The following is a 15,153-nucleotide window of genomic DNA, read 5'->3' on the forward strand; positions in this document are numbered from 1 at the left end:
TTTTGTGTGATTTCTCATTTCCCATTTCCAGTTCTCCAGCTCCACAGACTCTCTAGCTAACCATCCCATCAGCTGATTAACTCACCAGCTGACTGACCAACCAACCAACCTATCTACCAGCTATGAAGTCAACCAGCTATTCAACCTATCATATATCCACCAACCAGCTAACCAACAGCCTCAGACCAGTCAAAGGACACACTGCCTTCGCAGTGACACCTCTGGTAATAACACAGCCCTCACCCTAAGGACTCAGTGATTCGTGTCTTTGTTACCTCTCATTTCCCGTTTTTGGGACTGCACGTGTTTCTCCACGTCTATCTTCTGTGTCTGAAGTAGCTCTATCTCCTTTTCAAACTCCGAGATTGTCTGAATCACAGCAATGATGGAACCAGGTGAAGAAAAAACAGATATCGTGATTCACATCAGAAAAAGAAGCACTGTCACTGTATTACGCATCCATGCAAGGTGTTCTCACTGCAGCTGCTTAGTTAAAATCTTGTTAAACCATCACTGCCCATAAAACTTGGCCTCAAAGCATTGTTCAATTGTTCAAAATACTGTTATTCCTAGAGTACTTGGTTCTATCAATAGAATTTGCTTTCCTACAATATAAAGGAAAAAAATTTTTACTGCAAGCTTGGGGTGAGGAGGAGGAGGTGGTCATGGGGGCTAAGTTTTTTTTCAGTGTATGATGAAATCGTGGATGTGAGGAAGTGGGCAAAGTCACCACCTTTGTAATTGTGGGTCTGGCCCAGCGGCAGGGCCAGGGCATGCCCTGGAGGTGTGGGAGTTGGCGGTGGGGGCATGACTGGGGACCACGAGGGGAAGTTCTGGCTGTGGGGAAGAGGCTGTGTGCTGCTCTTTGTAATGTTCCAAGTCACATGTGAATTCACTTCTAGGCTGATTATAACATAGATGCTGATGATAATGGGTTTGTTTTCTTTGAAAATCAGAGTAATTCCCTTAATACACCACACTGGAGAGACTGGACCATCGTTTTAGCTACCGAAGAGGAAGTCAGTGACAAATATTGGTGTCTTACTCCAAGTGCAGCCACATGACTTCCCAAGATGCAGACTATAGCCAGACGAGGTGACTCCTGCAGAGGGACATCAGTCTTACGTGACTGCTAAGAATGAAGCACTCAAAGGCATATGTAGTCCTTCCCGATTCCACGGTCCAATCTCCTACTTTTAAACAATAAGCAACCAGGGCTCAGAGAGTATGGGCAGTTCTACTGAGAAATTCAGAGAGAACCCAGGTGAATCTTAGAAGTGACACATCTTCTAAACCATGCCTGGCTAGCATGGCTATTCCGTGACAATTGCAGAGAATATTTGTGTAATCTTAACAATTATTCTATTAACATGTTTCACACATCTAGTGGACACTTAAAAGCTACCCAAACTTACAATGAAATGGTTGGCACTGAGGAAGAAAGGACACACAGGTTTGTGTTTTCTGATAGGGAAGGAATTCAGATAAGCCTGGATTGTCCAAGCATGGACCATTGCTTGTGTCCATTATCTGCTAACATTTTGAAGTGGAAGATTCTGACACAGTAATTTAATTTTAATACAGGTATTTGTAGATACAGAACAACATGATGGATTATGTAACAGTGGTTCATGTCAATTTATAATTTCATATGGAAGTATTCTCTAGGTCAACATATTTCAGTAACTTTTATGTAAATGGAATTTTTGTAAAGTAAGAATACTGACTTTTAAAGCATGAACAGCAGTACTGCTAAGGCAAAGGCAGTATTGGGGCTACTCTTGAAGGAACTGAAGGAATCAGGGTCCTTCTGCCTTCACACGGGGGCACGTTTAGCTGAGCCGATGGGGGTGAGGACCTGCCCCGCCGCGCGCAGGTCAGACGCGCTGAGAAAGTGAGGAGCAGCCCCTACCTTCGCCTGCTGGCTCAGCCGGGCCACTTCCCCCTTCAGGCCGTCAGAGGTGACCCGCTCCTCCTCCAGCTGGTGCTGCAGTTGCATTTTCTCACTCTTGAGAGATTTAATTTCTTCTTTCAAAGACCGGATCTGCTTCTCATAGTCTTGTGTTTTCAGTTCAAAACTTTTTTCAAGAAGTCTAAGCGGCAAAAGAAGAAAATAATTTGGAACTGTCTCTTAAGTTTTTTATCCTGAATTAGAACAGCACATCATTTTGAAAATCAGAGGAGACTCAGAAAGGAGGAGCTATGTTAGGACCTACTGTGAGGGTCCAATAGACAATGGTCTTATTTCTAGCAGACTGCTTTCTGTTCCCTTAGGGTAAGGGAGCTTCTTATACCTTCTGATCAGAGAAGTGCAACCCTACAGCGAACACACACAGCAAACACAACAGAGGGAGGCTGAACTTAGACTCAATTGGCAGGGGAGGGTATAGCTCAGTGGTAGAGTCGTGCTTAGCATGCACGAGGTCCTGGGTTCAATCCCCAGTACCTCTATTAAAATAAATAAGCAAATAAACCTAGTTCCCCTACCCACCCCCAACCAAAAACCAAACACCAAACAAAAAGACAATGGTTTTTGGGGTGCTGTATCCCTCCAAGCCACCCTGGTTCCATGAGGTCCCCAACAGGGGTCACTTCCCTCAGCAAAGACACACATTCTGCCAAGTTCTGTCCCCTGCTCAGAGACAAGGATCCTGAAGCGGATTGGCTTAAACAAGTTCATACAGCCATTTAATGTGTCAAAGGGTCCAACCCTAGAATAAACTGCAGCCAACCCAGGTGCCCAAAAGGCCATGAAAAGCCAGTTCCTTGAGAGATGGTTGCTCAATTAAGTATGGGGTGACTGATCAAAACAATAACCAAAGAGAGACACAGAACCTAGACCAGCCCAACACAGCCCATGGGGGGCCCAGTCAGAACTGAAGCCGCCTTAGGAGCTCTGTGAGGTTATAAATCACCTTTCTACTTGCAGGGCTATCAACTCAGTCCATTTTATGACTTGCTTTTACAGCACAAAGGGGAAAACCCTGAGGAAGAGGGTCTTATTCCCAATAGGTGCTTGTTTCATTCCTGATAGGTGTTTGTTTCATTTCTTTTTATAGGTATTAACAAACTTTTAAACTTTGTTTTCAGGTTTTAAAAAGAACAACAGTGGTCCTATGAGGCCAGGAAAATACATCTGAAGAAGCAAATTGCAACCAGAAATCTTATGTAAAGAGAATCTTAGACTTGTAGCCTAAACTGTCTGGGAGCGCACCCACTGATTGCGGGATCTTTGAGGCTCTTGAGGTTTGTGATGGGACCAAGTCTTCCCCAGTCAGCCAACCAGGGACTGAGCGGCAAGTGAGTGCTGATGAGGACTGCAAAGAGCTCAAAGAGATCTGACCTCAGGCTGGCTCTCCAAGCCCCTGCTTGAAATAACCTCTCCCAAGTGGTCAAGGAACACCACGAGATGCCAATAGCTGAGCTCCTCTTCTAGAGTTAAGAGTTCACTGAAAAACAGACTTGTCAAGGTAAAGAGTTAGCTATCTCTATTTAAAAACTGATGTAGGTATGATCCAGCAACTCCACTCCTGGGTATACAACCAAAGAAAAGGAAAACACTAATTCAAAAGGATACATGAAACCCCCCCTCTGTGTTCATAGCAGCACTATTTATGATAGCCAAGACATGGAAACAACCTAAATGTCCACTAACAGATGAATGGATAAAGATGTGGCATATATATGCAATGGAATATTACTCAGCCATAAAAAAGAATGAAGTTATTCCATTCATAATAACATGGATGAAACCAGGGGAGTTTTATGCTTAGTGAAATAAGTCAGAGAAAGACAAATACTGTGTGTTATCGCTTATATGTGGAATCTAAAAAGTAGAACATATGAATGAATATAACAAAATAGAAACAAACTCATAGAAGAAACTAGTGGTTACCAGTGGGGAGAGGGGAGGGGGAGGGGCAAGATCAGGCTAGGTGATTAAGAGGTACAAACTACTATGTAGAAAATAAATTAGCTACAAGGACATATTGTAAAACACAGGGAGTCTAGCTAATATTTTACAACAATTAAAAATGGAGTATAATGTGTAAAAATTTTGAATCACTACATTGTACACCTAAAACTAATATAATACTTTAAGTCAACTATATATCTAAAAAAAATTGATGTAGGATCATGAAACTCCTTATGTATCTGTTAACTCTTGGAGCTCTTCAGTGACACTCTCTCCTCTAAATTCTTGGCATCCTGCCCCAGCCCCCCAGACCCAGGCTCTCCTAACTTCACAGGAAAGATGTACATCCTGCCACCCAGGCAGCCCTGGGCCTTTGAGCCCTTGACAGAGACAACAGAGACGTGCCAAGAATGTTCCATTTTCCCCCAGCACCCTGGAGATTTAAAAACCTGTGAGTTGACTCCTGAAGAGAGGGGAGCACAGACTGGAGCCTTTGGACCTTAGCAAAGGGTTTACTACTGTCACAGGAAAGACGGGGCTGGAACAGTAAAAAGTCATGGGGACCCGTTTTAATTTTTATGGGGTGGGTTACATCCCTTATTCTCTGGGACAAGAGTCACATTAACAGACACAATGTGGGGTAGGGGGAAGGGAGGGAGGTTTATAAAAGGCAATCATCTTCATCCTTGGACTTGATGGATGCTGAAAGAGGTAGCAGTCTCTGAACTTCTGTTTTGGCAATAAAGGGAAAGCAAGAAATTCCCAGGGGTGCACTGTGCCCACGGGTGCAGAACCTGTACAGTGTCTGAAAGGTGTACACTGGGGACTTAGCTCTCACAAAACTCAGTCGCTCACTTCCTAAAAGTATTCACACCCTGCTCTCCTATATCTGTGATCTGCAACTGCAAGCTGAGAAGCAAAACAGAAAACAGCAGAGAGAGAAGAAAGCAGCGGCTTTAACACAAATTAGATTTCATACATTCTTTGTCGCTCTTCTTTTTGAACATCATCAAAGAGCTGCTTGGTGAGGTCGTCCATTTTTTCTGTGAAAAGAGAATGCTCTTTGAAATATGTCGGCAAAGCAACACCTTTATCACTTCATGTCACGTTTGAGAAAGTGAGACTGCAAGAATAACCATGTGATATTTATTCCTAATGGGATTTAAGAGGGTAACTGTCATTTTTTAAAAATTGAAGTATAGATAAAAGAATTTCAAAATCATCATCCTCACCCATTTGTTGTGTTGGAATCTATAGTTTCATTCATAGTTCTTTTATTGGTCTGAATACCATTTGTTTTATTAAAACAGATATGTTGGCGTTGAAACAACAAATATTAAAAGTAACAGAAACCCTTTGGAAAGAAAATGATCGATTATGGGGTTGTCCATGTCAGCACTACTGATGCTTCAGCCAGGTACTTCTCGCTGTGGAGAGGGGGCCGTCCTGTGCACTGTGGGATGTCCAACACCATCCCTGGCTTCTACCCTCGGGAAGCCAGTAGCACCTTTGCTCTAGCTGTGACACCAAAAATGTCTCCAGTCATTGCCAAATGCCTGGAGAGGGAGGGGGAAACAAAACCAGCTTGGTGGAGAACCACTCATTCATGATAACCAAGAAAATAATAAAGCATCTGTCTTCATCTGGGGAAGAGGAAACATAAAAAGCCGCTGTTGCATTTAAACACAAGAATCCAACACAAAGTATAGGGCAAGCAGGACTTGACCACTAGGAAACAGTCACCGGGGTTCAGGACAGTCTGTGGTTAGGACAGCCCCACGTTCCCAACGTGTCCACACACAACAGGTGCCCTTCAGAACAGGGGCTGAATGACAGATGCAGACAGCCCAGTGTGTGCTTAGCGTACACCTCACTCTTGAGTTCTACCTCATTTCTGAGTCCTCCCCTGGAGGGGAACCCAGGGATGAGGTGACAATAGCAATCCTTCAAATTACTTGGTTTAAAAAAAAAAAGCCACCAGTTTAATAGTTTGTCTAATGCAGTGTAAAATGTCCCTGAATCAAAATGATTGCTTCAGAATGTCATGAGTTGGCCAGAAAATACTAGGGAAAATGCTTAAGCTTTAATTGAGAAGCCACCATACTTGGTATAATTTCAATTTTTAAGTCTTTCACAGAACCGACGTCAATTCTGGTGCTTACCATCTTGGGACATTTTCAAATGGGCTTAAGAGGCTGCTCAAATGGGACTTTCTTCCCCAAAGCAACTTTGTCCAAGTTGGAATCTCAAAAAAGGGAAACAGCATTCAATGACATCTCTTAGCCAGATGTCACAAAGGTCAATGGAGTTTGATGCTTTCATAAAACTCTGTTTGCCATGTGAAGGGAGATCCACAGGATAAGCAGTTTATAAACACTGGGTATGCAAGTTTTCAGGCACAAAATTATCCATACAAACATGTCAAATACATAATTTTCAGTACACACTTGTAGGAATTTAAATTTGTTTTCTGGGAAATTCCCCTTGTAAAAGTTAGGAAAAAAAAAAACCAAAACCAAATATTCAAGAGGTATTGTAATAAAAAAAAAAAGGCGAACGTGGATGAGCCCTTCCCTAATTCAGGTTCAGAGTTTACTCACAGACCTCTGACCTCCTCCTGTTCATCACTGACACGTACACAGACTCCAATGCCCAGGTCATCAGCCCTTAGACACAGGGAAGGGGCATGCGGCATCTGGAGCAGGAGGTCGTGCCCACCCTTGGCATTCCTGAAATGCCCTCCTGCTCTGCTGGCCGGGGCTCAGGGTGCTTACTTCCTCCTCCTGACACGTGCTTCTCCTGCACTTGGACCAGAGCCCCCAATGCTGCTCCAGATCCTGGCATATCCAGCAATGGCTGGGCCTGATGTGTGTGTGCTAGACCCTGGGTCTGAACCCTTGTGCTCTTGCTGCCCCCCACGCTGGAGCTTAAAGAACGGATCCAGGACAAGATAGATAATCCAGGGTGGGCTCTAACCCATCTGGTCAGGAAGCACCAGGCTCACGTCCCTGCTGCCCTTTCTGGCATTTAGCAAATGCTTGCAATTAGAATTTGAGTTGGACAAATACAGACAGGCAGAGCTAGGCCAAGCGTGGCTGCTCCACACCCCGAAGGAAGTGATACTGCGGGTCCTGAGGGTCTGCATCTGACAGCCCGGGGCCCATGTGGCTCAGGGCTAAGCAGGGCCCCCTGCTCAGAGCCAGGACAGTAGCCGAGGATGTTGAGTACCATTTGGACTAAGTAACCTGGACAGAGCTGAAATCTGAGTGCAAATCCTTGACAAGGCACAAACATGCCCCCAACAGTCCCCTGACTATGCGTCAGGATCACCACAAAGTTTACAAAAACAAACAACAACAACAACAAACCAGATGTCTGAACCACCCTGGCCACCGCCACCCACAGACACACGGGTGCACACACCCACAGACGCCCCCTCCTTCTGATACAACAGCTCCAGGCTTACAGCCCACCCGTCTGTACTCCTGCAAACGGTCCAGGAGGTCCTGCGGCACAGACAGGGTCTGCTGAGCTCTGACAGCAGATGCAAATAAACCAGCTGAATCTGCAGGACAGAATGGCCACAATTTTTAAAAAGTTATTCTCTGGAGCGGAAGTTTCCTCATGACACCAGCGATCGCTAGTCCGGCCTGGAAGGCGGCTCCCGCCCAGGACCCTGTTCGCGGGCGGCCGGCCTGGTGAGCGGGGAGGCGCGCGCGCTGGGCCACCCGGGGCTTTACCTTTCATCTCTTCAGTCTTCTCCTGAAGCTTCAGCTGTATTTGCTCTTTTTGTGTTTCCAATTCTGAATTATGCTTCTGAAGCGTTGCCAATTTCTAGCAAAGGGGAGGAAAAAAACACTTTTTTTTAAAATCTCATTTCGAGTTTTGTCTCCATCGCTTTTCTCGGTGAAGAGCTGTGTATTTTTAAATCAGTATTTTCTGGTCTCGGCTCCCGTCCACAGGTAACAGCCGGCACCAGCCCACTGCAAATGCTGCATTTAGCTCCACATGCAAGGGCTCCATGTGATTTTAACAGACACTGGTGTCCAGCCTGGCCCGGCCATGGATGAGATCAAGGACAAGGAATCAAATCCAAAGTCTCCTCAAAGCCAAAGAACTCCTTTGTCTTTTTCTTGGTTATAAATAGCCAGAGTATTTATACATCTAACATGATATAAGCAATTCATGATAGAAAGTGGATTCACACTTTAAGAGTGTTATGACTCAGGAGGGATGTGTGGTCATGATAGAAGCTCTCTTGGTAAAGTGCCTGCTGGGCTGAAAGCTGGGGGCCCCTGGGTGCTGACGGCCAGAGATTGGCAGTACGGGAAATGCCCACAGCCTGCTGGTGCAGCCGGGCACCTGGTCATGAGGAGGGCAGAGGGATGCCCTGAGGCTCCAGGCTGCCACAGCCCCGGGTGCTGTAGGACTTCAGAAGGTGCAGCAGAACAGACAGTAACAAAGATCACCTACTTTGAAAATAGTTTATGCTCGTGCAGGGCTCTATGACAGTCATTTGGCTAAATTATTCCATCTCATAATTTTATCCTCACGACAACCCTGTCAGTCCTTTTTTGTTATTCTCATTTGACATATGAGAAAACCAAAATTCCGAGAGGGTAAGTGATTTGCAAAAGGTTGCCCAGCCAGATGGCAGCAAAGACAAGATTTGGACCCAGCACATCTGATTTTTACATCTACTGCTCTTTTTACTACACCACAGAGATGACAACTGCCCAAGCTTTGCACTGCTGCTCTGGGGAAGATGCTTCCAGGGCACACACCAGATGGACAAGTGACAGAGGACCCAGGCCGTGCTGGAAGAGAGAGAAGCATCTGGTCCTAGCTCCTTCTCCGGCCTTCCGTCACTTTACACAAGTCGAATGGAAGAGGAAACCATATGTGTTGCTTCTTGAAGGGTTATCCTCCTCCTCCCCCAGACTCTAGGCCTCCAATCTCCCCTCCCCTAAAACGCAGGCTCCCTTTGGTAATGGAAGCCAATAGAAATATCTGATTTGTTCTGAAGAAATCTGCTTTGTGGGAAAATGCTGTGCTGTGTTCTTGCCCGTGGAAAGGCTCACAACCTATGTCCACAGTCACAGCCAGCACTGACCTCCTCCACAGAAGCCTTGTATCTCCTCCCCTTCTCCTCATAATTGTGCCTGTGGGCAGCTGCCCTGTCCAGTTCTGATTCCAGCTTCTGAATCTTCTCCACGTCACCGGCCCGAAGAGCGGCCAAGCTGGTCAGCTTCTCCACCAGCCCATGGTTCTCTTTGTTCTGCAGAAAAGAATCGTCAGGTACTTGGGGGTTATCGCAAATAAAGAGGCTGTTCCACCTGCTTCACACAACTTTCATCTAAACCAGAGGTTTATTCACACTGACCATATCCGTCATTGCAATGGCTTGTCTGAGCATCCTCGCCCCAGTGAGCACAGGGAGGCAGGGCTGGTCAGGCACATGCCTTCCTGAGCTGGAGGCTCTTTCAGTCCAACCCTGGAGCTCCAGGCCAATCCTAATGTTGTGGGCTGAACTGTGTCCCCTCTGTCCCCCAAAATTCAAAGTCCTAATCCCCAGTACCTCAGAACATCACTGTATTGGAGAATTACATCTTAAAAGATGTAATTAAGGTAAAATGAGGTCGTATGGGTGGGCCCACTGGCTAATCCTGACCAGTGTCCTTGTAAGAAGAGATCAGGACCCAGACACACAGGCAGAAGATGATGTGACGACCTAGGGAGAAGCCATGCGCAAGCCAGGGAGAGGCGCCTCAGAAGAAAACAACGCTGCCAGCACCTTGATCTTGGACTTTCTGCCTCCAGCACTGTGAGAAAATAAATGCCTGTGGCTTAAGCCACCCAGTCTGTGCTGGCTTGTTATGGCAGCTGGAGCGCACGAACACCTAGTATGGAGCTCAGGCCATGTGGGGACTCCCACTGGCCCCGCTCCCAGCTGGCCATGGCTGTTTTTCAGCGCTGTTCTGCACAAGCTACACAACATGCAGGCCTGTGCACAACAGCACAAGGAGGGGAAACTGCATCAAAACCCCAAGTTTCTGGTTTGCACATTCATCCATTCACCAAGGACCCTATGGTACAGCTTAGGGTTAAGTTTAAAGTTTACTGTAGGAGAACCTTTTGCGACAGATGCAGGAGTGAGTTCTTCAGATGCGCACTCCACAGCCCTCCCCCACTGGCTGGGGGTAGAGGGAGTTTTTTCCTGCCAGTGGGAGTAGTATGAGGAATCTTCCCAAACTAGGCAGGCTGCAGCTAGACCACATGAATCTTTGGGCAAGTTAGAAAAAGGCAACGCCTCTGGGCCAATGCACCTCTGAGGGAGAATGGCTTGGCGTGAACTTAGCATCTTTGTGCAAATTAGAAAAAGGCATTCCTGCTTCAAGGCAGTACAGCTTTTCACCAAGACATGTCGGCTGGCAAGTGAAGCCAGACTGGATTTCAGCCCCACCTGCTCTCTTGGGCGGATGCCCTTGTGCAGTATGCAACCTACACAACCATACATCTCTGCCCTTTAGAGTGTGCTTCTGTTTCCCAGCTCAGGTTGTCCATGTACACGGTTGGAGTCTCTTCACATGGGCATAAATCTTAACAGTACCAGTGAAAAAAATTAGTTTATCAATAGTCAATCTAAAAAAGAAATAGAGAATTTTATTTAAGCCAATCTGAGGATTCTAACCCAGGAGACAGTCATTCAGAAAGCTCTGAGGATTGTTCTACCTGTTAGAGGCCAAAGCAAAATTCTGTAAGTTTTTGAGACAAAGGGTTATATATCAAAGTAATTACACTGACAGTTTACACAGTCCTGCAAGGCAACTAGTGGGTCATTGTGATTCTTTACCAGATTAAGGAAGAAATGTTATCTCTTAAGGAGCTACCTTGCTGGCACCAGGAAGAAATTGCTTTTTTGAGGGGCGTGGTAAGTAGGCATTCCTGTGTCTTCTAAGGGGATCTAGTTAATGTATAAAGCAGATGCACAATACACACTAAAGGGGAGGGGATCGTGGCTAAAACAGCAGAGAACATTTTATGTTACATTTTTCTTGTCCTGCCTTAAAATAATTTCATTTCATCTAGAGCATAGCTAAGGAACTGGCCCAGCACAAAATAAATCTGCTAGAAAAAGTAAATATGAAAGATGCATTCTGAATACCTACCTGATCTTCTAGCTTCTTCTGCAGACGCTGAACTCTGTAAGTAAGCTGAATGTTGAGCACGAATCGTCGGATATTCTGGAATCTGCGTCTGGCCAGCCATGCTCGGGCATATTTCTGAAGGATCACAGCCTTGTGTTGCTCCAGCATCTTTAAAACAAGATTTTGTGAAATGCTAACTGGATCGCCACTTTTTCTCATCAGCCCCTCCACTGTTGGGAGATGCAACTACCAAAATAATTCTACAGGGTAAAACACCAGTTTCCTGTCATCAATCCACAGAGCCCTACTACCTAGAATTCTGAAACAATAACCAAATCCCACGTGTAGCTGACAGTTTCAAACTGACATTCACATCCCAGAACCCCCGCTCCCTGCAATGTCTTCATGCAGAAAAACTGTCACAACTACTGTTAGTGAAAAATAGCCTGAGCCCTGGGAAACCCGAGTCCCAGGAAAGCCGCACCTTTCGATACCTCCTCCTCGCCAGGAATCCTCGAGTGTAGGCCTGGATGGTGATGGTGGCCACGCGAATCAGCTGGTACAAATTGCGAACGAGATACCCACGACAGTACTTCTGAATGACTATGGCTGCCCACGCTTCTTTTAAGGTTCTGGCGGTAACAGCTCTCCTTGGTTAAAAGAAAGGTAGAGTGAGTCTGTTATCCACGGGGCCCTGACTTCTACTCCAGATCGACTAGCTCACGAAGGGCTTTTTCACTAAGGCATATCAAATATTCTGCAAATCTACACAGTAAACTCTGTATGTGGTTTATGCTAATGTCGACTTAAGATCAGCGTCATTACCTCTCCTTTCCACCCTGATCTGAATGTGGATCTGCTCCAGGCACGAGACACCACATGGGAACTTTCACACCCTTCACATTCAGGCCCAGCAACCCACCATCACTCAAGCACCTGCAGAGACTCTGACAACAGGACTGTACTTTGACACTGCACTTGTTCATTCCCCCGACATTCCTTCTTGTGGGAGATCACACTGGAGGCTCTCAGTCAGGATGGGGGTGGGGGCTGGAAAACTACTGCCTGGGGGCCACATCTGCAGCCTCCCCCCCTCTACTGTCAAGTCTTGCTGGAATACAGCTTCACCTCTTATTCACACATGGCCCATGTCTGACTTCAGGCTACAAAGGCTGAGTTGAATGGTTGTGAGAGAAAATGCAGGACCCGCAAAGCCCAGAGTGTTTGGCCCTTACAGAAAAAGTTGGTTGACCCCTGTCTGAAGGACTGGAGGTGAAGACGAAGTTCTTACCTCCAGAGTTTCCTACCTCGTGAGTCAGACAGTCTTGGAAATGGTCAAGTAGGATAAGAGGAAAAACAAAACTACTAAAAGGTCTATAAGAGAGATCTTACTGAACTACCATTCTGCTCAGGAAGAGCTAACATGTGAGCCAGCCTCAATGAAAAAGTAGGATTTTTAAGTCAGTGAAGGCTGGAAAAGGCACTTCAGGCTGAGGGCCTGGCGAAGGCATGGAAGCCTTAGCAGTGCCTGAAATAGAAAAAGAGAATTTGTCTGAAATCTTTGGAAGATAAGCTACGTGGAGCAAATTGGTAGTCAGTGAGGTGAGAAAAATAGTTGGGGACCATTTGTTGTTAAAATATATATATTTGTTGAACACCTACTAAATGACAGCCCCTGTGCTGGGTCCTAGATACAGATGCAGTGGGAACCAGGCAGGTGTGGTCTATGTCCTCACAGCACTTCCATTCTCATGTTTGCGTCTAGGCCCAGCAGGGCCCTGAACGACAGGTCAAAGGCTGAATGCTCTTCTGTGGGAAACAAGGGCTCTGGAGACATTAAAGGCAGGAGCAGGGCCGTGGCTCACTCAGGCGCTGCTTTGGGAAGACGGGAGGGAAGGACAGCTGGAGGAGGGCTGTGCTGTTAAGAGTGGGAGGCAAGCCATGATGAAGGCCTCATCCTGGGCAGGGCGCACAAATGGAATGAATGGGACAGACACAGAGGCGAGCATGCCATCGACTGCCAGGCCCGGGAGACTGCTGCTGTGAACTGAACCAAGGGCCCGGGAGGGTAAGGCTGGCTGTGTGTGTGTGTTAAGATAATGGCTCTAGGGTGCCGGAAGGCAAGTCCAGACAGCCCTTGAACACCTGCCTCCTTGATTACCCTCACAGGGAGAGAAGGAGGGAGGCAGGGCAGACACAGAGAAGCACAGAGTGCTCTCCAGGAAGGAGCCCAGCATGGCTCTAGGGAGTACTGCAAACTGTGGGAGGGGCGAGGGGCGTGGCCGGCGGAACTGCCCTCTTCTCAGGCAGCCCCACCCAGGGGCTCAGGGCCTGCTGCCAGAGCCTTGCCAGGGCCCACTCCGCACTGTCTGCGCCCACCACCTGCACTGGTCAGCGGCTACCGATGGTGTGTTTACTCAGAGGCTTCAACTAGGACCCTGATCATCTCAGGCGTTTTCAATTCCCAGGAACCAGGGGCACAGCCCCTCTAGCTGATCTCCCTGGGAATTCTGACCCTCTTCAGCAACACCCTGAGGGGCTTCCCTCTCTCCAGGGTCCTGGTTGTCACCTCTGCCACATGGCGACAGCAGGCAGAGGCAGCACTACCTGCTCCCGAGGACACACCGGCCTCGATGCTTGGGGCCGCCTCGGGGACCGCACGCACGCGTGCAGGCGCACGTCTGCACCCAGGTCCCAGAGTAAAGGACGCCCGCCCCCTGGAAGTGCTCAGCGAAGAAAGTGCAGTTCCACATGTTCCCTTGGTTCCAACATACCTCACGGTTTGCTGACCCCGGAAGTACCGCTGGATGACCAGGGCGGCTCCTCTCTCCCGGAGGAACTTTTTTCTCTGCAGCCAGCCACGGATGTGCTTTTGTATCACAACACAACCCTGCCTCAGTTTATCCAGCCGGAGTTTCTCTAAATAAGCCACTTGCCCTGCTCTGAAGAAAATTTTGGTTTTACCCAGCTGGTACTGATTAGAATCCTGGAAGACAAAAATGACATAATCAGAAACAAATCTTTCAGATTTTCTACAGTTATTTGGGAATGATGTGTGGAGATCCAAACACACTATAAACATTGTTATTTTGACATATCCGTTCTTTCAACAAGCAGAAAAGTTCTGATCGTGACCTAGAAGTTCATATTGTCACTTGTTTGTTTAAAGCCTCTCTGGGGGAAGAAATGGGCTTGAGGCTGAGGTGTCTGTGGGTTGGGAAGGGGGACATTGCTGATGATTCTTGGTGGGACCACTGGAGACCTCCCGCCTCTTGTATGTGGTTTCCAGAGAAGAGCAGAGGCACCTGGAAAGGCTTGGTTTCCATCTCCATTTGGCTTCCCTTCACCACCGCTTTCCTGGCCATCCTAGCTGCCTCCCCACCTCGCTTCCACAACTCATGGCTCTAACTCCACACTGAGTGCCACACTGGGAACCCCTGGCTTAGTGACCATCTAGCTGACTGTAGCCTAGGCCCAGCCCACGGAAGCTCCCTGTGTGGGAGGACACAGCAGGACAGGAGGACACGGTAGGGCTGGGGAGGCCAGGGTTCAAATTCAGTCCTTCTTGCTGTCAGGAGACGATGCCCCGGGAGTGGTTCTACTCTGGTCTCCAGAGCACACACACGCTCGGGGCACGTTTCCTTGCTTCTTAGGCATTCGTGACAGTCACAGCCCTGAGACAGAGGCAAAGGCGCGGAAAGCATGCGAGAGCCCACGGTCCCAGAAGGAGCAGGACTGACCTGGATGAGCCTGTGCAGGACCACCCTGCACACCTCCTGTTTGTCACTGAAGGAGAGCTCCTGTTTGGTCATGAGGATCCCGTAGCGACTGTAGAACTCGATGTACGTCCACCTGGAAGGTCAGGGCGGACCTAATGAGGCGGGCTGGAGGGAGCGCGTGGTGTCTGTGGGCCCCACAGACCGGGCGGGGGGGGGGGGCAGCGGGCCACCCAGACTAGTGCGGAGACGGCGGTGGGGTGGAGGGGCCGGGGCCTCTGTCCCACACGCTGCCTATTTATCGCCCTCTCTGGCCCTTATGAAAGCTTATGAATCTTACGAAAGTATCGGGCAGAAAACAGGGCAGCCCCTC

At 47.7% G+C, this 15,153-nt stretch overlaps 1 protein-coding gene across 2 annotated transcripts in view; it reads right to left on the bottom strand.

Moving 5' to 3' along the window:
• MYO5C (myosin VC) overlaps window positions 1-15,153 on the bottom strand; it is a 91,042-nt gene that overhangs the window by 29,903 nt on the left and 45,986 nt on the right. For both annotated transcript variants that reach the window (XM_074366138.1, XM_074366140.1), the window contains 9 exons: window positions 14,805-14,916; window positions 13,839-14,050; window positions 11,549-11,714; window positions 11,086-11,232; window positions 9,030-9,194; window positions 7,657-7,750; window positions 4,896-4,959; window positions 1,913-2,093; window positions 276-369 (listed from right to left, as the gene is read on the bottom strand). In XM_074366138.1, the coding sequence (XP_074222239.1) occupies window positions 276-369; window positions 1,913-2,093; window positions 4,896-4,959; window positions 7,657-7,750; window positions 9,030-9,194; window positions 11,086-11,232; window positions 11,549-11,714; window positions 13,839-14,050; window positions 14,805-14,916 (1,235 nt within the window). The remainder of the gene's footprint in view (window positions 1-275; window positions 370-1,912; window positions 2,094-4,895; window positions 4,960-7,656; window positions 7,751-9,029; window positions 9,195-11,085; window positions 11,233-11,548; window positions 11,715-13,838; window positions 14,051-14,804; window positions 14,917-15,153) is intronic.

Source organism: Camelus bactrianus, chromosome 6 (assembly GCF_048773025.1).
Source record: "Camelus bactrianus isolate YW-2024 breed Bactrian camel chromosome 6, ASM4877302v1, whole genome shotgun sequence".
Lineage (NCBI taxonomy): Eukaryota > Metazoa > Chordata > Mammalia > Artiodactyla > Camelidae > Camelus > Camelus bactrianus.